Here is a 24,264-nt window from a genome sequence, read left to right as displayed (position 1 = left end):
TTTATTTTAATTTTATACATAACTCAAAAACTCTTTCTTGCATTGCATAATAAAGCACTTTTCCGATCTGCAGTCACTTCCTGAACATTTTTTCTTTATAGTGTTTTATACCTATAACTAGCAGTTTATTTAGTATATTGGATTAGAACCCGTATAACTCGAAAAGTTTCACTTGGATCACTTTGTATCCTAAACAAGATTTGTAAAACGCACTTTTCTTAATCCAACTCAATTTATTTCATATTTTTTCGTCAAGTAGTTTTTGAGTAATTTGAATTTTACTGTAAGGAAGTCGGTCACGTACGTTCACCCCATGTTTAATTGAGTTTGAAGCCGTATAACTCAAAATCTTTGACTTCAATTGCTTTGCACCTTAAACATTATTTATAGAACTTTCTTTTCTTAATATAACGCAATTTATTTCATATTTTTTTGTTAAGTAGTTTTTGAATTATTTGAATTTTAGTGGGACATATACCTTAAAAAGTATCTCTAGTATTCACTCAAGGTACTTTAAATTCACTTTAAACCAGTTTAAGTTACTAAAATATTTTTGTGATAATTTAGAATAAATTTCACTTAATTTTAAGTGCTTGGAATATTTTTTTTTAATTCTGAAGCCAAATTTTTAGTCTATTACAAATTAAATACTTAACAGTCAAATTTGTCGCTTTACGGACGTTATTCTTGACTTTTTTCAGGTTTTCTTAAAAATGTGTTAGTTTTCTCAGTTTTCTTATTTAATTTTCTTAATATCTTTACTCTTTAATATGTTTTTCTTTTTAAACACTCTTTTCTTAATTCAACACAATTTATTTCATATTTTTTCATTAAGTAGATTTTAAATAAATTGATTTTTAGTGGAAGTAGGTCCGATGAACACTCTACTAGACTAGAACCAGGATAACTCGAAAAGTCTCACTTGAATGGTTTTATACTATTAACATTATTTATAGAGCACAATATTCCTAATCTAAGACAGCTTATTTCATATTTTTTCGTCAAGTAGTTTTTGAGTAATTTGAATTTTACTGTAAGGAAGTCGGTCACGTACGTTCACCCCATCAATACCAAGGTCAATTGAGTTTGAAGCCGTATAACTTAAAATCTTTTTCTTGAATTGCTTTGCACCTTAAACGTTATTTATAGAACTCACTTTTCTTAGTATAACGCAATTTATTTCATATTTTTTTGTTAAGTAGTTTTTGAATTATTTGAATTTTAATGGGAGTAGGTCAGTCACGTACGTTCACCCCAATAGGCAATCAACTGACTTTGAAGTTGTATAACTCAAAAAAAAATTCTTGGATCACTTTGCACCTCATACATTTTTTATAGAACAGACTTTTCTTAATCCGTTGCAATTTGTTTCATATTTTTCCATCAAGTACTTCTTGAGCTATTTAAATTTAAGTGCCAGTAAGTCGCGCAAAATGTATGTCATTATTCGAACAATTGACATATGCCTCCGATCTATATCCTAGAACCAAGATCGCATACTGATATCACTATTTTTCAACATAAGATCACGTACTATACGTCAGATGCCTCAGGTATCTCGCGCAATCGAATTATCTCGAAGGCGTGGCGCTTTCACCAATTTGTCAACAAACCATTGAAACTCTCATAACTTGAGAACTATTTAATGGAAAATTATGAAATAAATTGCGTTGGATTAAGGACAGTGTATTCTATAAGTTTTGTATTGGTTGACAAAGTGATCTAAGTAAAACTTCTCGATTTATGGGGTTTCTAGTTCGAATAAGTCCCAAATTTTGCACGTTAAAACGTGAATAAATCTGCCCCGAGTCGATCGTTCCACCCTGTCATTTTCTCCCTAAAATTGATGGAAAGTGCCCGTTTATCAATTATGTTCCTCCCCCTGCCTCCCCCTCGTGAGTGAAAACCGAATACGACCGATGGAATTAATTATCACTCGTTAATCTACGATTCGATCTTCAGGATTTCGAGTTTTTTATTATTGGCGAATCATTTACAGCCGTTCATTAAAAAAAAACCTCCCGGTGATGGATCGACTGAAAAGTCGAGGGTCGTTAAGGGTATCGACTGTCACAGCACGAGGGGGGGGGGTAGGAGGAGGAGGAGGGAAAGGGATGATTTTTCCAATCCGAATGTGGCGTAATTAAATATTCGAGAAAGATGAATCGGTGTGTTGATGACAAAAGTCAATATTTCACCGTTGGGAGCATTGTATTTGAAAAAGTATGATTTATGGTCTCTATAAAAATTAAAGAAGTGCCAGGTCGTGGATTTTTTTGAGCATAAGAGCCCGCACTATGGCTGAGACGTCTATGACCGACTCACTGGCACTCAAATTTAAATTGCTCAAGAAGTACTTGATGGAAAAATATGAAATAAATTGCACTGGATTAAGAAAGGTTTGTTCTATAAAAAATGTATAAGGTGCAAAGTGATCTAAGCATTTTTTTTTGAGTTATACAGCTTCAAAGTCAGTTGAGTGCCTATAAGGTGACTGTCTTAGTAGTTACTTTGTTATAGACTTATACTATGTAATAGTTTTATACCTATATTTAGCAGTTCATTCAATATTTTACATTATTTGAAAAATATCACTGATACTGGAAATTTCATGGAAAATTTTCCAAGTGCCTGGAAGAAACTAATAATTCACCAATAACTTCAAATTAACATTTCTAGTCTAAAATAACCAAATTTGTCGCTATACGAGGTTTATTATCGATTTTTTTTAAGGTTTATTAAACATGTGTTAGCTTTCTCAGTTTTCTTATTTAATTTTCTTAATAATTTTTCTCTTTTTTCTTCGTTTAATTGTAAAAATGCTTTTCAAGTGAGAAAGATGTGTAATACCCTAAGAATAATTTCATGCGACCTCATCACTAATTTAGTGGTTTAAGGGAGAAAAACACTATTTACAGCTAATCCAAACACTATTTTGGAAAATAGGTGGAAAAATCGAATTCTCATTTATACAATATCCCTTTCTGAGTCAAGTTTTAGGTGCAAGAGACTCCCCAGATATTTAGTCAGAGCCCCCCAAAGGCCCTTAAGGGCCCAAAAAAATCATTTATTTAATAAAATTAACACACTCAAGTGAAAAATATATAAATATTCCATCTTGACAGCGGTTATTTGCATAACAACCAGACATATAATAATTTATCTCCTCGCTCCGTGACGTTTCGGTGCAACCGGAGGGTTGAATTATTAATATTTTCGTCACTTGTTGGCACATGAAAAATTAATCGGGGTTTCTCGTCTGTCTTTGTCTTTTCACCCTCCCCCACCCCCCCTCCTTGCAAATTTTATTTTCCCATTAATGCTCCTGCTAATTCACTTTTGAAAACGGTCGTTTTTTAACTTAATTAAGGGCTAATACGAGTTTTAAAAGCTTTCGGCTTTTGCATGCCCCTCAGGCCAGTTTTTTAAGTTAATTATTTACTGTATATATATGTGTGTGTGTGTGTGTAAAACAAACGAGGTTTTCGACAAGGGTGGGGGTCGGGAAGGAAAAAAACAAATGCCAAAAATTGCATTGGAAAAATGTGTAGAACCCTAAGAATAATTTCATGTGACCTCATCACTAATTTAGTGGATTAAAGGGGAAAAACACTATTTACAACAAATTCAAAGACTACGTAGAAAATTAAACCATGATATAGGAAATAGCATGTATGTTTTTAGCGCTTTTTTTTTCGCATTTTTTTAAAAATAAATCTTTTGGTATTTTAATTTTTTAAAGTATTTTTTTGTAAACGTTAATTTTTCAAAAATGTTCTTTTAGATGTATAGGAAATTTTGTGCTGATTAAAATGAACCCAAACACCATATAGTTATCTCTTCTCGTTGCTGAGATATTAACGTTTAAATGTTAAAATCCGGCTCGAAGGACCAAATGTTTTTCGCAAATATCTCCGTAACCACTAAAGATACGTAAAATTTGTAAGAGACATAAATTGATCATTTTTTAATACTAAACACATTTACAAATTTCTTTTTTAATTTTTTTAAAATATTTTTTTGCAAGCATGGATATTTCAGAAATTTTGCTAGAAATGTATAGAAAATTTTCTGCTGATTAAAATGAACCCAAACACTATGGGGTTGTCTGCTTTCGTTGCCGAGTTATTAGCGCTTGAATGTGCAAATCCGGCTCGGAGGACCAAATGTTTTTCGCAAATATCTCCGTAACCACTAAAGGTACGTAAAATTTGCAAGAGACATAAATTGATCATTTTTTAATACTAAATACATTTACAAATTTTTTTTTTAATTTTTTTAAAATATTTTTTTGCAAGCATGGATATTTCAGAAATTTAGCTAGAAATGTATAGAAAATTTTCTGCTGATTAAAATGAACCCAAACACCATATAGTTATCTCTTTTCGTTGCTGAGATATTAACGTTTAAATGTTAAAATCCGGCTCGGAGGACCAAATGTTTTTCGCAAATATCTCCGTAACCACTAAAGGTACGTAAAATTTGCAAGAGACATAAATTGATCATTTTTTAATACTAAATACATTTACAATTTTTTTTTTTAATTTTTTTAAAATATTTTTTTGCAAGCATGGATATTTCAGAAATTTTGCTAGAAATGTATAGAAAATTTTCTGCTGATTAAAATGAACCCAAACACCATATAGTTATCTCTTTTCGTTGCTGAGATATTAACGTTTAAATGTTAAAATCCGGCTCGGAGGACCAAATGTTTTTCGCAAATATCTCCGTAACCACTAAAGGTACGTAAAATTTGCAAGAGACATAAATTCATCATTCTTTAATACTAAATACATTTACAATTTTTTTTTTTAATTTTTTTAAAATATTTTTTTTTGCAAGCATGGATATTTCAGAAATTTTGCTAGAAATGTATAGAAAATTTTCTGCTGATTAAAATGAACCCAAACACCATATAGTTATCTCTTTTCGTTGCTGAGATATTAACGTTTAAATGTTAAAATCCGGCTCGGAGGACCAAATGTTTTTCGCAAATATCTCCGTAACCACTAAAGGTACGTAAAATTTGCAAGAGACATAAATTGATCATTTTTTAATACTAAATACATTTACAAATTTTTTTTTTATGTTTTTAAAATATTTTTTTTAAAACGTAGATTTTTCAAAAATTCTCCAAAAACTTTAAAGAAAATTTTCTGCTGATTAAAATGAACCCAAACACCATATAGTTATCTCTTTTTGTTGCTGAGATATTAACGTTTAAATGTGAAAATCCGGCTCGAAGGACCAAATGTTTTTCGCAAATATCTCCGTAACCACTAAAGATACGTAAAATTTGCAAGAGACATAAATTGATCATTTTTTAATACTTAATACATTTACAAATTTCTTTTTTAATTTTTTTAAAATATTTTTTTGCAAGCATTGATATTTCAAAAATTTTGCTAGAAATGTATAGAAAATTTTCTGCTGATTAAAATGAACCCAAACACCATATAGTTATCTCTTTTTGTTGCTGAGATATTAACGTTTAAATGTGAAAATCCGGCTCGAAGGACCAAATGTTTTTCGCAAATATCTCCGTAACCACTAAAGATACGTAAAATTTGCAAGAGACATAAATTGATCATTTTTTAATACTAAATACATTTACAATTTTTTTTTTGTTTTTAAAATATTTTTTTTAAAACGTAGATTTTTCAAAAATTTTTCAAAAACTTTAAAGAAAATTTTCTGCTGATTAAAATAAACCCAAACACTATGGGGTTGTCTGCTTTCGTTGCCGAGTTATTAGCGTTTAAATGTGAAAATCCGGCTCGAAGGACCAAATGTTTTTCGCAAATATCTCCGTAACCACTAAAGATACGTAAAATTTGCAAGAGACATAAATTGATCATTTTTTAATACTAAATACATTTACACATTTTTTTTTATGTTTTTAAAATGTTTTTTTTAAAACGTAAATTTTTCAAAAAATCTCCAAAAACTTTAAAGAAAATTGTCTGCTGATTAAAATGAATCCAAACATTATGAAGTTGTCTGCTTTCGTTGCCGAGTTATTAGCGCTTGAATGTGCAAATCCGGCTCGGAGGACCAAATGTTTTTTGCAAATATCTCCGTTACTATTAAAGATACGTAAAATTTACAAGAAACGAAAATTTCTTATTTTTTAATACTTAATACATTTACAAATTTTAAAAGAAAAAACAAATGCCACAAAAAAATAAAACAAAAACCAAAGTGCCCAAATTCATTCGAAGTTCAACTTTCGTGCTGCCAAGATTCCAAAGTGCTCGTTAAGCTCATTTTCCGAATAAATGGGGGTCGCTTTTTCGTGGAAAACTGTTACATTAGCCGTTTTAGCGGGGGGTGTAGTTAACTTGAGGGTTATAAATCAGTTTTAACCCCCCCAGGACTATTTAAAAGAGTCTCTTCCCACCTCCCTCCATACATAAATCATTTAATAAATTGATAATTCCGCACAGTTGATCGCAGCTAACTAAACGAGTTATTCTTGGGTTTTTCAGAGGTTTTAGCGGTAAAATTGACTGCGATCAAGATTCCCGCTTACGTGCGAGCAGGTGACTCGGTCACGTTTAGATGCGAGTACGACCTGGAAGGGGTGGATCTGTATTCGATCAAGTGGTACAGGAACGACGAGGAGTTTTATAGATACGTACCTAAGGAGTCGCCTCCCTTTAGGTCCTTCTCTATTAAATATATTAACGTCGATGTAAGTATGGTTGAGTCATTTCATTTGAAAATTTTTTTAGGTCAAAAAATGCAATATCTCGGCTATTATAGGAGCTACGACCTTGCGGATGGTCTCGTTGGATTCAGACGGACGAAACTAAGACAAAACCGTTGGAATTTTCTAGATTGTGTTTATAGAAGCCGAGATATCGGCCTTCAAAGTTAGGGGTTTTTCGTTTTTCGGGTATACCCCCCCCCGGTATAAAAACGGTTGTTTTTCTCCATTACAAGTTACTGGAGCAAAAGGTCCAGTAAGAGGAGCGGACAGCTCGATCCATATTACAGACGGAAAAACCGGGAAAAAGAAGCCATTTATATTATACGATACAAAAATATGTCCGGCCAGATAAATGTATCGATAACTTTTCCACTTTTTCAGTTTCTACTTTTGAGGGTGTTTCCGTCGTCCGATGATTTTTCAATGCGTACCTAATGCCATTTATTATTATATATGTCACTAGGGGAACTCTGTCGGACGTTCTCTTGCAAATGAAATTGATCGAGTTCCTTTATTTACTTGTTTTGTTTATTTTTTTTATGATTTATGGCACCCCAAAAAGATTTGATAAAAAAAAACTCGCAAAGTGTCAAAAGCCTGCGGGTGACCTTGAAACTTAAACCCCCAATTAAACCCTTAAAAAGCTAATTACGTCTGTTTTAATCTGCCCCTCACCCCCCTCGTTATCCCTCATAATCCTGAAAACCCCAAGGAGGGTTTTAATAATAAACGTCACGACCTCAAGAATGACAATAAGCCTTCAAGGTAATTTAGCGACAATTTAAAACCCAGGGTGAGAATTTTTTAAATTGTATTTTCTCGCTGTTTTTCATTTATTTATTTATTTTTTTGTGGGGGTTGTATCCCACCCTAATCCGGGCCGTCAGTGGCGAAAAGAATCGCCGTCCAAATTGAAGTTTAGACCTGACGGGTCTGGAGCGTTATCGCTCTCACGAGTAACGGATGTCTAAAATTACTTGTTGGTGCAAAAAACCCATCCCCCAAAAAAAAAAACAAACCCCCCAATTTTTTCTCAATAAAACTGGTTGTTTGAAAATTCATAGCCCCGATCGCTCTATAAGATAATTACCAGAAACGACCCTTAAGAAGGAGGTCCATTTTTTTGTTAATCTAATTAAAACCGCCCTTTTCATTCCCGTTTTTTTTTCCTCTCTCTCTCTCTCTGTTTCAGGTTTCAAAGTCCGGGGAGAACGTGGTGACGCTCAGGGGGGTCCAGAGACAGCTGACGGCCGATTATAAATGCGAAGTGTCTGCGGACGGACCCTTTTTTCACACCGACATCTTGGTCGCACGGATGATTGTTGTCGGTTAGTCATATTTTAACATGGATTTTGCTTTTTTCGCTTTTGTTCGCTGTTACTGTGGCAGGGGGATTTTATCGGTTTCCTTGTCACACCATTCGGTTCGGTTTTTTTTTTGTTTTGGAGAGAAATGGTAAGGGTCAAGGAAACAGTTGTCTTGGCAGACGTTCGAGAAGTAACTGATTAAATTGAACAAGGTACTTTTTTAGATCAAATCCAGTCAGTTTTTTTGAAGAAAATTATCCTTTTTTATCTTATTGTTTATGATTTTTGTCGGTTTGAGTTGATAATTTGAAAGACAATTTTTTTCTGATTAAAATGAGCCCAAACACCATATAGTTATCTCTTTTCGTTGCTGAGTTATTAGCGTTTAAATATAGAAATCCGGCTCGGAGGACCAAATGTTCCTTGCAAATATCTCCGTAGCTATTAAAGATTCGTGAAATTTATAAGAGACAAAAATGCTTAGTTTTTATCATTTAATACATTCATAAATTTATTTTTTAATTTTTTAAAAATATTTTCTTCAACGCGTTGATTTTTTTAAAATTTTCTTATAGATGCATAGAAAAATTTTTTCTGATTAAAATGAGCCTAAACACCATATAGTTATCTCTTTTCGTTGCTGAGTTATTAGCGTTTAAATTTAGAAATCCGGCTCGGAGGACCAAATGTTAATTGCAAATATCTCCGTAACTATTAAAGATACGTGAAATTTACAAGAGACAAAAAATGCTTAGTTTTTATCATTTAATACATTCATAAATTCATTTTTTAATTTTTCCAAAAAAAATTTTTTAAGCGTTGATTTTTTTTAAATTTTCCTATAGATGCATAGAAAATTTTTTTCTGATTAAAATGAGCCCAAACACCATATAGTTATCTCTTTTCGTTGCTGAGTTATTAGCGTTTTAATGTAGAAATCCGGCTCGGAGGACCAAATGTTAATTACAAATATCTCCGTAATTATTAAAGATACGTGAAATTTACATGAGACAAAAAATGCTTAGTTTTTATCATTTAATACATTCATAAATTCATTTTATAATATTTCAAAAAAAAATTTTAAGCGTTGATTTTTTTAAAATTTGCCTATAGATACATAGAAATTTTTTTTCTGATTAAAATGAGCCCAAGCACTATATAGTTATCTCTTTTCGTTGCTGAGTTATTAGCGTTAAAATATGTAAATCCGGCTCGGAGGACCAAATGTTATTTGCAAATATCTCCGTAATTATTAAAGATACGTGAAATTTACATGAGACAAAAAACGCTTATTTTTTATCATTTAATACATTCATAAATTAATTTTTTAATTTTTCCAAAAAAAAATTTTTAAGCCTTGATTTTTAAAAAATTTTTTTATAGATGCATAGAAATTTTTTTTCTGATTAAAATGAGCCCAAGCACTATATAGTTATCTCTTTTCGTTGCTGAGTTATTAGCGTTTAAATATAGAAATCCGGCTCTGAGGACCAAATGTTATTAGCAAATATCTCCGTAACTATTAAAGATACGTGAAATTTACATGAGACAAAAAATGCTTAGTTTTTATCATTTAATACATTCATAAATTCATTTTTTAATTTTGTCAAAATAATTTCTTCAACGCGTTGCTTTTTAAAAAATTTTCATAGAAATGTATAGAAAATTTTCTACTGATTAAATTAAGCCCAAACACTGTACAGTTACCTGCTTTCGTTGCTGAGTTATTAATGACTAAATGTGGAAATCCTGCTCGGAGGACCAAATGTTAATTGCAAATATATTCGTAATTATTAAAGATACGTACAATTTGCAAGAGACAAAAAACGCTTATTTTTTATTGTTAAACACATTTACTAATTCCTTTTTTAATTTTTCCAAATAATCTTTTTTGAAAAAGTTGATTTTTTAAAATTTTCCTAGAGATGCATAGAAAATTTTTTTCTGATTAAAATGAGCCCAAACACCATATAGTTATCTCTTTTCGTTGCTGAGTTATTAGCGTTTTAATGTAGAAATCCGGCTCGGAGGACCAAATGTTAATTACAAATATCTCCGTAATTATTAAAGATACGTGAAATTTACATGAGACAAAAAATGCTTAGTTTTCATCATTTAATACATTCATAAATTCATTTTTTAATTTTTCAAAAAAAAAATTTTAAGCGTTGATTTTTTTTAAATTTACCTATAGATACATAGAAAATTTTCTGCTGATTAAAATGAGCCCAAACACAATATAGTTATCTCTTTTCGTTACTGAGTTATTAGCGTTTTAATGTAGAAATCCGGCTCGGAGGACCAAATGTTAATTACAAATATCTCCGTAATTATTAAAGATACGTAAAATTTACAAGAGATGAAAAATGCTTATTTTTTATCATTAAACACATTTATGATTTTATTTTTTTTTTCCAAAAAAATTTTTTTAAGCGTTAATTTTCCTAAAATTTTCTTATAGATGTATAAAAAACTTTCTGCTGATTTAAATGAGCCGAAACACTATCAAGCTGTTTCTTTTCATTGCGGAGATATTGACGTCCGGAAAATCCGGTTCGAAGGACCAAATGTTTTTTGCAAATACCTCCGTTAATATCTACAAAAGACAAAAAACGCTTATTTTTTATTACTAAATACATTTACAATTTTATTTTTCAATTTTTTTAAAATTTTAAAATGTTTGATCAAACTATTAAAATTGAAGACAGTAATGACACCTCTTTAACTGCCCCCGGTATGTCACTGTCAACCACCATCTTGGATCTCCGTGACAGTTAGTGGGAGGTGCTTGATTTGACAGAAACGTCACGTGACAGCTGTCATTTATTTGAAATAAAAGCCTGGAATATTTTCTTTATTTAAACAAATTCATAATTTAGTTCTTACAGGCAGTTAAAAATAGACATTGATCAAAACAATTCACGTCTTTGGCCAATATTCGGTCTAACAAATTACTTATTTAAGGCAACTCTTTGGCTGCCCCTGGTATGTTTTTCGCGCATTTTTTATTTTATCAAAATATCTTTTTTTGAATGTTGATTTTTGAAAAGTTTTTCCTTGAAATGGTTCTACTCCAAGGTGTGATCTTCAATGTGACCGGACACTTTAAAGTTCAATATCTCCGTAACAATTAAAGATACGTGAAATTTACTAGAGACAGAAAATGTTTATTTTTTATTAGTAAATATTTTTGGTATTTTATTTTTTAATTTTTTGAAAATTTTCTTATAGATGTATAGGAAATTTTCTGCCGATTAAAATGAACCCAAACACCATATAGTTATCTTTTTTCCTTGCTGAGATATTAACGCTTAAATGTGAAAATCCGGCTCGAAGGACCAAATGTTTTTTGCAAATATCTCCGTAACCACTAAAGATACGTGAAATTTACTAAAGACAAAAAATGCTCATTTTTTAACAGTTAAATCATTTACAATTTTATTTTTCAATTTTTCCAAAATATTTTTTTGAAAACGCTGATTTTTCAAAAATCTTTCTAAAAATGTATAGGAAATTTCTTGCTGATTAAAATGAACCCAAACACTATATAGCTATCTCTTTTCGTTGCTGAGATATTAACGTTTAAATGTAAAAATCCGGCTCGAAGGACCAAATGTTTTTTGCAAATATCTCCGTAACCACTAAAGACACGTAAAATTTGCAAAAGACATAAATTGATCATTTTTTAATACTAAATACATTTACAATTTTTTTTTATGTTTTCAAAATATTTTTTTTAAAACGTAGATTTTTCAAAAACTTTAAAGGAAAATTTCTGCTGATTAAAATGAACCCAAACACTATGGGGTTGTCTGCTTTCGTTGCCGAGTTATTAGCGCTTGAATGTGAAAATCCGGCTCGAAGGACCAAATGTTTTTTGCAATTATCTCCGTTACTATTAAAGATACGTGAAATTTACTAAAGACAAAAAATGCTTATTTTTTAACAGTTAAATCATTTACAATTTTATTTTTCAATTTTTCCAAAATATTTTTTTGCAAACGCTGATTTTTCAAAAATCTTTCTAAAAATGTATAGGAAATTTCTTGCTGATTAAAATGAACCCAAACACTATATAGCTATCTCTTTTCGTTGCTGAGATATTAAGGTTTAAATGTAAAAATCCGGCTCGAAGGACCAAATGTTTTTTGCAAATATCTCCGTAACCACTAAAGATACGTAAAATTTGCAAAAGACATAAATTAATTATTTTTTAATACTAAATACATTTACAATTTTTTTTTATGTTTTCAAAATATTTTTTTTAAAACGTAGATTTTTCAAAAACTTTAAAGGAAAATTTCTGCTGATTAAAATGAACCCAAACACTATGGGGTTGTCTGCTTTCGTTGCCGAGTTATTAGCGTTTAAATGTGAAAATCCGGCTCGAAGGACCAAATGTGTTTTGCAATTATCTCCGTTACTATTAAAGATACGTGAAATTTACTAAAGACAAAAAATGCTCATTATTTAACAGTTAAATCATTTACAATTTTATTTTTCAATTTTTCCAAAATATTTTTTTACAAACGCTGATTTTTCAAAAATCTTTCTAAAAATGTATAGGAAATTTCTTGCTGATTAAAATGAACCCAAACACTATATAGCTATCTCTTTTCGTTGCTGAGATATTAACGTTTAAATGTAAAAATCCGGCTCGAAGGACCAAATGTTTTTTGCAAATATCTCCGTAACCACTAAAGATACGTAAAATTTGCAAAAGACATAAATTGATCATTTTTTAATACTAAATACATTTACAATTTTTTTTTATGTTTTCAAAATATTTTTTTTAAAACGTAGATTTTTCAAAAACTTTGAAGGAAAATTTCTGCTGATTAAAATGAACCCAAACACTATGGGGTTGTCTGCTTTCGTTGCCGAGTTATTAGCGCTTGAATGTGAAAATCCGGCTCGAAGGACCAAATGTTTTTTGCAATTATCTCCGTTAATATTAAAGATACGTGAAATTTACTAAAGACAAAAAATGCTTATTTTTTAACAGTTAAATCATTTACAATTTTATTTTTCAATTTTTCCAAAATATTTTTTTGCAAACGCTGATTTTTCAAAAATCTTTCTAAAAATGTATAGGAAATTTCTTGCTGATTAAAATGAACCCAAACACTATATAGCTATCTCTTTTCGTTGCTGAGATATTAAGGTTTAAATGTAAAAATCCGGCTCGAAGGACCAAATGTTTTTTGCAAATATCTCCGTAACCACTAAAGATACGTAAAATTTGCAAAAGACATAAATTACTTATTTTTTAATACTAAATACATTTACAATTTTTTTTTATGTTTTCAAAATATTTTTTTTAAAACGTAGATTTTTCAAAAACTTTAAAGGAAAATTTCTGCTGATTAAAATGAACCCAAACACTATGGGGTTGTCTGCTTTCGTTGCCGAGTTATTAGCGTTTAAATGTGAAAATCCGGCTCGAAGGACCAAATGTGTTTTGCAATTATCTCCGTTACTATTAAAGATACGTGAAATTTACTAAAGACAAAAAATGCTTATTTTTTAACAGTTAAATAATATACAATTTTATTTTTTAATTTTTTCAACTATTTTTTTGCAAACGCTGATTTTCCAAAATTCTTCCTAAAAGTGTATAGGAAATTTCTTGCTGATTAAAATGAACCCAAACACTATATAGCTATCTCTCTTCATTGCCGAGATATTTCTGTTTAAATCTGGAAATCCGGCTCGGAGGACCAAATGTTTTTCTCAAATATCTCCGTTACTATTAAAGATACGTAAAATTTACAAGAGACAAAAAATGCTCAATTTTTATCATTATATACTTTAACGACACCTTTTCATAAATTTCGTTAAAAAAATCACTAAAAAAGGGGGTGGTTTCCTTGAAAACCTTCACATTTCACAAAAACATCGAGAAAAATTCTCAAAGCACCGTTTTGTCAACATTCCACCAAGTCAGGCATTCCAGCTTTATTAAGACCCAACCCTTAAAATGAACTTCGAAAAATAACTCTCATAAAACAAAGACAAAAAAACCACCAGCCCTTTTAACAGACTTGTAAAAACCGTCTCTCTCCATCTCTGTCTTCCTAAATGAAAGCGAGAGAGAGAGACCAACCGGGGAAAAATGTCATAAAAATCGACGTACCCATAAAACGCGAGACGTCTTTTAAACCGAATGAAAAATGAGGTAAACTCGTCCTTTTCTAATGCCATTTAAGCTTTTAAGCGGCATTTTATTATTGTCATCTTTCCATTATAGAGCTAATCCTAGTCTGTCCTTTTTTCTCTACTACGCGTTCGAAGTGACGTGAAAGGGAATAAACGACAAAAGGGGGAAAGGATGACAAATATCAGAATTTTCGGGATTATCCTGCTTGATTTACACCCAACTTAGAGGGAGATATTATTCAATTTTTTTTTTAATTCCAGAATTACCTACGGAACACCCTATTCTAAGGGTGGAACCCCACAAGGTTGACATAGGGAAGAAACTTGCTGCCGAATGTTTCGTCTTACCTTGTGACCCTCCTGCTAACATCAGCTGGTTTATTAACAACCAAAAGGTAAGCTTAGGAAATCCTGCTTATGTACCCGTTTGAATATCTTTGATATCCAGATGGATACCAACGCTCTGGACTCCTCAATCCGTATATACAAAAAACAGGATGAGCAGGACCCCTTGTTGGGCCTCTGGACCTCCCGATCCAGGATGGAGGTGCGTCTGGAAAGGAAGCACGTTGTCCAAGGACTAATCAGGATCAAATGCCTGGCAACCATTTATACAATTTGGAACGACACTGCTGAGGAAGAAGTGAAAGACGAGACCTTCACACTGGCCCAAATACTGGAAAGCACCATCTACTATGGACAAGTGGAAACGGCTGTCGGTAAGTTCGGATATCCAGGAAATTTATAAACAAATATTATATATAATAATTCACAATTTGTTAAAAAAAAATAAATTCCAGTTGATTTCTGATTACGGTTAGGGCACGTGCTCAATCCACTCTTCTCCCCCCTCTCGCCGCTAGTTTAATTGCCCCTGGCAATTTTATCCAGGATGTGATTTTCCAGTTTCGGGAAAAGTTCCGGAAACTGGGGTGGAATGACCGATTGCCAGAATTGACGTTCGGGGTGGGTGGGGGGGCTGGATTGGGGGTTCGAAAGTTTTGTTTTGTCGGTGTTTTTTTATTGCTTGGGGATGGAGGGTGAAAATTAAGGAAACTTTAAGGAGTTTCTTACGGGATTAGGAAATATCAAATTTTCCTGGAAAATTTTGTGTATTTGTTAAAAACTTTAAAACTTTTCTTAAAGGAGAATTTTGGATAAATAGGGTTTTTATTGGAGAATTCTTAGCCCTCATCGGCTTGTAAAATAACCATCAATTTTCGTCAATAAGTGTCCATCTTTGTTGGAAATTTATAGTCCTAATCGCTCTATAAAGCAATGTTCCCTGAAAATGCTGGAAATGGGCCTGGAAGACGTAAAATAGTCTGGAGCAGTAATGCCTTTAAGTACCTGACAATTTCAACTGCCTGGAATTAAATAAGAAATTTCTTTAAATACCTGGAAAGTGTGAAAAACAAATGACGTCAAGTGCCTGGAATAAGATTTAAATTAACTGGCTAAAAAGTCTGGATAGTAAGAGACACTTAGGGAATGAATGCCAGGAAAATATTTTACAGACTGGGCATGAGGTATGAGAAATATGAATTATGCTTTGACACCTACCCTCCTAAAAAATCCTGAAAAATGTTTCACAAATATGAATTTTTTTTGTTAATGTTTGTTTTTTCAAAATTTACCTAGAAATGCGTAGGAAATTGTTTGCTGATTAAAATGAGCCCAAACACTAAAAGGTTATCTGCTTTCGTTGCTGAGATATTAGGATTTAAAGGTGAAAATCCGGCTCGAAGGACCAAATGTTTTTCGCAAATATCTCTGAAACTATTAAAGATACGTGAAACTTACAAGAGACAAAAAATGTTTATTTTTCATTAGTAAATAAAACAGTGAATTAATTTTTAAATTTTTTGGGAAAAAATATTTGTAGACGTTGATTTTTCAAAAGTTTTTTTAGAAATGTATAGGAAATTGTGTGCTGATTAAAATGAGCCCAAACACTATAAAGTTATCTCTTTTCATTGCTGAGATATTGACGTTTGAATAAGAAAATCCGGCTCGAAGGACCAAATGTTTTTCGTAAATATCTCCGGAACTATTAAAGATACATGAAATTTACAAGAGACAAAAACTGTTTATTTTTAATTAGTAAATCTATTAATAAATTCGTTTTTTAATTTTTCTGAAAAACTTATTTGTAAACGTTGATTTTTCAAAAGTTTTTTTAGAAATGTATAGAAAATTGTGTGCTGATTAAAATGAGCCCAAACACTATAAAGTTATCTCTTTTCATTGCTGAGATATTGACGTTTGAATAAGAAAATCCGGCTCGAAGGACCAAATGCTTTTCGCAAATATCTCCGGAACTATTAAAGATACGTGAAATTTACAAGAGACAAAAAATGTTTATTTTTAATTAGTAAATACATTAATAAATTCGTTTTTTAATTTTTAAGAAAAACTTATTTGTAAACGTTGATTTTTCAAAAGTTTTTTTAGAAATGTATAGGAAATTGTGTGCTGATTAAAATGAGCTCAAACACTATAAAGTTATCTCTTTTCATTGCTGAGATATTGACGTTTGAATAAGAAAATCCGGCTCGAAGGACCAAATGTTTTTCGTAAATATCTCCGGAACTATTAAAGATACATGAAATTTACAAGAGACAAAAACTGTTTATTTTTAATTAGTAAATCTATTAATAAATTCGTTTTTTAATTTTTCTGAAAAACTTATTTGTAAACGTTGATTTTTCAAAAGTTTTTTTAGAAATGTATAGAAAATTGTGTGCTGATTAAAATGAGCCCAAACACTATAAAGTTATCTCTTTTCATTGCTGAGATATTGACGTTTGAATAAGAAAATCCGGCTCGAAGGACCAAATGTTTTTCGCAAATATCTCCGGAACTATTAAAGATACGTGAAATTTACAAGAGACAAAAAATGTTTATTTTTCATGAGTAAATATAACAAAAAATTAATTTTTAATTGTTTTTGAAAAAAATATTTGTAGACGTTGATTTTTCAAAAGTTTTTTTAGAAATGTATAGGAAATTGTGTGCTGATTAAAATGAGCCCAAACACTATAAAGTTATCTCTTTTCATTGCTGAGATATTGACGTTTGAATCAGAAAATCCGGCTCGAAGGACCAAATGTTTTTCGCAAATATCTCCGGAACTATTAAAGATACGTGAAATTTACAAGAGACAAAAAATGTTTATTTTTCATGAGTAAATATGACAAAAAATTAATTTTTAATTGTTTTTGAAAAAAATATTTGTAAACGTTGATTTTTCAAAAGTTTTTTTTAGAAATGTATAGGAAATTTTCTACTGATTAAAATGAACCTAAACACTATAAGGCTATCTCTTTTCAGTGCAGAGATATTGACGTTTGAATCTGAAAATCCGGCTCGAAGGACCAAATGTTTTTCGCAAATATCTCTGAAACTATTAAAGATACGTGAAATTTACAAAAGACAAAAAATGCTTGTTTTTAATTAGTAAATACATTAATAATTTTTTTTTTATTTTTTTTGAAAAACTAATTTTTAAACGTTGATTTTTCAAAACTGTTTTCCTGAAGGAGTGAAAAATATGTTGCTTGGAGAATTCTGAGCCCTCGTCAGTCTGTAAGTAAACTATCAAATGTCGTCAAAAATTCATGGGTTCTTTATGAAGTAATTTTCCATAAATATGCGAATTTTCTTAGGAAAACTGGTGACGTAAAATAATGTCCAGTCTAGAGCCACATTATATTAAAATACTTGGACGAAATAAACCATAATTTTAACTGCCTGGAATTGAATATAAAATTCCTTAAAAGCCCTGGAAAGTGTTTAAAATAAATGACTTCAAGTGCCTGGAATTAAATTAATAGTTACCTCTAAATCCTGGATAATATAAGCAAGGAATGCTTTGAAGAAAAGTCTTGAATGTCAGCTAAACTTTTAAGTGTCCAGGTACGAGCTATGGAGGAAATATGTAATTCTAAAAGTGCCTTAAAAATTAATGGAAACTTATTACAAAATTCTCGAAAACAAGGGAATTTCCTACTGTCTGGAAGAACACAATTAATGGAAACTACCTAAAAAATTGTGCCTGTAAAATATCAACCCTTTGACAGGACCTTACGCAAAATTTATTATTTTCCCAGGTAGTTGAAGCATTCAATTGTCTTTGACCGAACCCAACCCAACAATCAACTGCCTGGAAAAAAACAAAACTAAGCCCTAGGGTCTAAAAAGCCCCTCCCCACTAATTTCCAAATAAACATCCCCCTAATCTCTTCAACAAACACAGTTTGTATAAACGCCCTTTTTAACTGAACTTTTTGTATTAGGGCAGGGGTGTTTATCCCATTCAAACCCTAACGAAAAAAACCGTAATTTTCTACTTTTTATACGTATTTCGGCATCGAAAGTGCGCGTTTTCGCCCCTCGGGGTAAAAATACCCTAATAATGAATGAACGTTTTTTTTTTTGTTTTTTTTTGTTTCAGAAAATGGCGGACATTTTCCACCAGTTTATTGTGTAGGGATGTATAGGAAATTGTGCGCTGATTAAAATGAGTCCAAACACTATAAAGTTATCTCTTTTCGTTGCTGAGATATTAGCGATTAAATGTGGAAATCCGGCTCGGAGGACCAAATGTTATTTGCAAATATCTCCGTAACTATTAAAGATACGTGAAATTTATAAGAGACAAAAAATGCTTATTTTTTAATAATAAATACAGTTATATATTCTTTTTTTAAGTTTTTCAATTTATTTTTTTTAAACGTTTATTTTTCAAAAATTTTCATAGAAATTTATAGGAAATTGTGTGCTGATTAAAATGAGCCCAAACACTATAAGGCTATCTCTTTTCATTGATGAGATATTGACGTTTGAATAGGAAAATCCGGCTCGAAGGACCAAATGTTTTTTGAAAATATCTCCAAAACTATTAAAAATACGTGAAATTTACAAGAGACACAAAATGCTTATTTTTTAATATTAAATACAGTTATGAATTCTTTTTTTAATTTTTTCAAAATATTTTTTTTAAACGTTTATTTTTTAAAAATTTTCATAAAAATTTATAGGAAATTGTGTGCTGATTAAAGTGAGCCCAAACACTATAAAGTTATCTCTTTTCATTGCTGAGATATTAGCCATTAAATGTGGAAATCCGGCTCGGAGGACCAAATGTTATTTGCAAATATCTCCGGAATTATTAAAGATACGTGAAATTTATAAGAGACAAAAAATGCTTATTTTTTAATAATAAATACAGTTATATATTCTTTTTTTAAGTTTTTCAATTTATTTTTTTTAAACGTTTATTTTTCAAAAATTTTCATGGAAATTTATAGGAAATTGTGTGCTGATTAAAATGAGCCCAAACACTATAAGGCTATCTCTTTTCATTGATGAGATATTGACGTTCGAATAAGAAAATCCGGCTCGAAGGACCAAATGTTTTTCGCACATATCTCCGTAACTATTAAAGATACGCGAAATTTACAAGAGACAAAAAATGCTTGTTTTTAATTAGTAAATAAACACAGTTTGTAAAAACGCCCTTTTTGTATTAGGCAGGGGTGTTTATCCCCTAACAAAAACCGTAATTTTCTATTTTTTACATATTTCGGCATCGAAAGTGCCCCGTTTTCGCCCCTCGGGGTAAAAATACGCTAACAATGAATGAACGTTTTTTTTTTGTTTCTGTTTCAGAAAATGGCGGAGGACCACTCACATTTTCCAGCAGTCTATTGTGGGCTCTACTGCTGATTTTGTAATTTTTTTTTTAAATTGTAAATACATTTTTTTTATTGTAAATATGCTGGTTGAACTTTTACAACAAATGTTTCACTTCGAAACGATGATGCCAATTAGATATTTGTAGCTTAATGTTGTTGAAATAAAGGAATGTTTTCTTATATAATTGTCCCTTTTTTTATATATATATGTATGTATGTAAAAGGGAGGAGAACTACCCCCTTGAGCAACAAAGAGGGAAGTTGAAGAAGAACGCTTAAAATTTTATAACCAGGTTCGATCATGAAATATTTATGAAGTCGATTACGCTTTAAGTGCCGCCTGACTTATCTCGGAAAATCGTTTTTCCAAGGGCGAATTTCAGTGCATTTTTTTAAACAAGTCCGTATTTAAAACTAAGTATAAAATTAAGCAAAGTGTACTTAAAATATATTATTTAATTTGAGAATTCCGTGCCCACATCGGTGTATATATAAATTATGAATTGGAAGAGTGACGAGTAGTAGGGACCGTCCTGGAGTGATTTTTCCATATTTTCCAGATAGTTGAGCAAATTTTCTTTTTTGAAGGATTGATTAGATCTACTGTCTGAGAAACCTGGAAAAATTGGAAATGATGTTATTTTGGATGCCTTATTGGAGTTATGTCAATATATGCCAGGTAAGTAAATTCCTTTAGGAATTCAAATTTTCGTAAGTAATTTTATAGGAGTTTTTCCAGGCACTTAATTACATAAGACAGACTTAAAGACATTTAAAGTAAAAATCCTGGAATTTCCTAGTATAAGTGATAAGGTCCGTTGCTTAATCCAGACACTTGAAAGGAACCCAACGAGTTAAATAAGGAAGAAAACGTGTTTGTTTTTAATCATTTGTTACTTCCAGGCAGTTGAAAAATGGGTGAACATCCAGAAAAAAATTGTTTATAAAAAAAAAGTCAAAATGTTCGATTTCTCTTGATTTTCCTTGCAATTGATGTGTTTGAGTGCTTCTTCCAGGCAGTTGAAATTGCGAAAACAATAGATCAATTGCCTGGAAAAAATTGAAAATTTTTGCCTGAAATATGTCTTTAACTAGTTCCCTAAAAAATGGTGAAATTTTCAAATTTTCTTATTTTTCCAGACAGTGTTTTCAGCATTCGGTAAACTGCCTGGAAAAAATAATCTGAAAGTCAAAAAGGTGATAACTTCCAGGCACTCTGAGTAACTTTTCAAATTTTTCCAGGCAGTTGAATTCGTTTTTTTTTTAATTTCAACTGCCTGGAAGAACAAAGTATTTGGAAAATACTAGGAATAACTTCAACTACCTCAAAAAAAATCTAATTTAAAAATTGTCTGAAATTAGCCCAAAATTACCTCAATTTTTTTTTTTTTAAACTGACTTAAAGTGCTTGGAAGAAACTAAAAATGCCTGGAAAAATCTGGAATTAGGTAAAAATTACCTTAAATGACCTGGAAAATAGAAAAGAGTTACCTAAAACATTTAAAAAAAATTACTTAGAGTGCCTGAAAAACCATAAACATTACTTCAATTGCCTGGTATATAAGAAAAATGCCTGGAAATTGTGCGGAAATTCAAGTGCCTGGAAACAATCAAACAATTACCTAAAGAATCTAAAAAAAAATTCTTAAACTGTCTGGAAGGTGATAACGTTAGTTCCATGGCCTGGAATATAAAAATAGGCCTGGAAAATGTACTGAAATGTAAGTGCCTGAAATTAATTTCGAAATATTTCTGATAAAAAAGACTTAATAAAAATCACTCTCACTTCCAGGCACTTTGAGTAAGTTTTCAATTTTTTCCAGACAGTTGAACGCTTTTTCTTTTGTTTTTAACTGCCTGGAAGAAACAATTGATTACGCAAATACTCTGGAAAATCAGGAAAAACTCGTTTTGACATTTTTATCCAAATTATTCCAGTGGTTAAAAAAATGATCATTTCCAGGCACTTAAAGTAATTTTTTAATTTTTCCAGGCAGTTGAATAATTTTACTTTAATTTTCCAACTGCCTGGAAGAAACAATTGATTATGTTAATTACCTGGAAAATCAGGAAACACTTTTTTGACATTTTTATCTAATTTATTGCAGTAGACTTTGAGTAACTATTTAATTTTTTCCAGATAGTTGAACGAGTTTTCTTTTGTTTTCAACTGTCTGAAAGAAACAATTAATTACGTTAATTACCTGGAAAATCAGAAAACACTTTTTTGGCATTTTCATCCAATTTATTGCAGTGGACTTTGAGTAACTATTCAAGTTTTTCCAGATAGTTGAACGAGTTTTCTTTTGTTTTCAACTGTCTGAAAGAAACAATTAATTACGCGAATAGTCTGGAAAATAATTTAAAATAATTTTTTAATTAATTCCAGGCACTTGAATGATTTTTCTTTTGTTTTCAACTGCCTGGAAGAAACAATTAATTACGTTAATTACCTGGAAAATCAGAAAACACTTTTTTGGCATTTTCATCCAATTTATTGCAGTGGACTTTGAGTAACTATTCAAGTTTTTCCAGATAGTTGAACGAGTTTTCTTTTGTTTTCAACTGCCTGGAAGAAACAATTGATTACGTTAATTGCCTGGATAATCAGGAAGAACTTTTTTGACATTTTTATCCAAATTATTCCAGTGGTTAAAAAAATTATCATTTCCAGGCACTTAAAATAATTTTTAAATTTTTCCAGGCAGTTGAATAATTTTTCTTATATTTCCAACTGCCTGGAAGAAATAATTAATTACGTTAATTACCTGGAAAATCAGGAAACACTTTTTTAACATTTTTATCCAATTTATTGCAGTGGTTGAAAAATTGATCATTTTCAGGCACTTTAAGTAATTTTTTAATTTTTCCAGGCAGTTGAATAATTTTACTTTAATTTTCAATTGCCTGGAAGAAATAATTGATTACGTTAATTGCCTGGATAATCAGGAAGAACTTTTTTGAGATTTTTATCCAAATTATTCCAGTGGTTAAAAAAATGATCATTTCCAGGCACTCTAAGTAATTTTTTAATTTTTCCAGGCAGTTGAATAATTTTTCTTTAATTTTCAACTGCCTGGAAGAAACAATTGATTACGTTAATTGCCTGGAAAATCGGGAAGAACTTTTTTGACATTTTTATCCAAATTATTCCAGTGGTTAAAAAAATGATCATTTCCAGGCACTTTAAGTAATTTTTTAATTTTTCCAGGCAGTTGAATAATTTTTTTTATTGTTTTCAACTGCCTGGAATAAAAAATTGATTACGTGAATAATCAGCAAAATAATCAAAAAAATAGTTTTTCAATTTATTCCAGACACTTGAATAATTTTTCTCCTGTTTTTAATTGCCTGGAATAAACAATCGATTACGCTAGTTGCCTGGAAAATCAGGAATAATTTTGTTGACATTTTTAACCAGCTTTATTCCAGTGGTTAAAGAAGTAGTGATTTCCAGGTACTTTGAGTAGTTTTTAAATTTTTTTCCAGGCAATTGAATGATTTTTCTTTTGTTTTCAACTGCCTGGAAGAAAAAATTAATTACGTTAATTGCCTGGAAAATCAGGATAATTTTTTTAAAAATTTTTTACCAGATTTATTCCAGTGGTTAAAGAAATGGTGATTTCAAATTTTTTCCAGACAACTGAACAATTTTTCTTTTGTCTTCAACTGCCTGGAAAAAACAATTGATTACACAGCTGTCCAGTATCACAAGAAAATGTGAAGATCTTCTACAAACTTCCTGGAATATAGGTATATATAAGGTAAATAAATTGAGCAAGTGATTATCTGAATTTTCTTGGAAAAAATCGATTTCTTCCTTATTCAACTCGTGTGAAAAAATTACTTTAAGTGCCTGAAAGAAATTAAAAATTGCCTAAATGGACCTAAAAATTGACTTTCAAGTGCCTGGAATAAACCAAGAAATTTTATTTTATACTATTTCTAACTTTTCAATGTTTTCCAGGCAGTTGATACATTTTTCTTTTGTTTTTAAATGCCTGGAAAAAACAATTTATTGAAAAAAATTTTTTGAGTTTTTTTAATTAGGTAAAGTGGCACTTATAGTAATTTTTCATTGAGCAATTTTTCCACTTTATTATGATTTTGGACTAGGTAGATAAAGATGTGATATATGTCCATTTTTTCCAGGCAGTTGAATATATATTATTTTAATTTTCAACTGCCTGGAAGAAATAATTGATTAAGTTAATTGCCTGGAAAGTCCAAAGGATTCTTTTGGGTATTTTTTTTCAATGGTTAAAGAGGTTATTACTTCCAGGCAATCTAAGTCATTTTTCAATTTTTCCAAACAGTTTTTCACTCGTTTTCAAATGCCTGGAAAATCGAGAGCAATTTACTGAGTAACTTTTTCCAGAACCATTTT

The 24,264-nt window shown here is 30.7% G+C and overlaps 1 protein-coding gene across 2 annotated transcripts in view; it reads left to right on the top strand.

The window, feature by feature from the left end:
* The window catches only part of LOC126746414 (uncharacterized), a 101,279-nt gene extending 81,241 nt beyond the window's left edge, over positions 1 to 20,038 (top strand). For both annotated transcript variants that reach the window (XM_050454671.1, XM_050454670.1), the window contains exons 3-7: positions 6,489 to 6,694; positions 7,905 to 8,040; positions 14,440 to 14,573; positions 14,627 to 14,897; positions 19,852 to 20,038. In XM_050454671.1, coding sequence (XP_050310628.1) covers positions 6,489 to 6,694; positions 7,905 to 8,040; positions 14,440 to 14,573; positions 14,627 to 14,897; positions 19,852 to 19,916 — 812 coding nt within the window. In that variant the 3' untranslated portion in view covers positions 19,917 to 20,038. The remainder of the gene's footprint in view (positions 1 to 6,488; positions 6,695 to 7,904; positions 8,041 to 14,439; positions 14,574 to 14,626; positions 14,898 to 19,851) is intronic.
* The last annotated feature ends 4,226 nt before the right edge of the window (positions 20,039 to 24,264 follow it).

This window comes from Anthonomus grandis, chromosome 17, assembly GCF_022605725.1.
Source record: "Anthonomus grandis grandis chromosome 17, icAntGran1.3, whole genome shotgun sequence".
Taxonomy (NCBI): Eukaryota; Metazoa; Arthropoda; class Insecta; order Coleoptera; family Curculionidae; genus Anthonomus; species Anthonomus grandis.
Note: the sequence above shows the minus strand (reverse complement) of the source record. Positions and strands in the feature narration are given on the sequence as shown.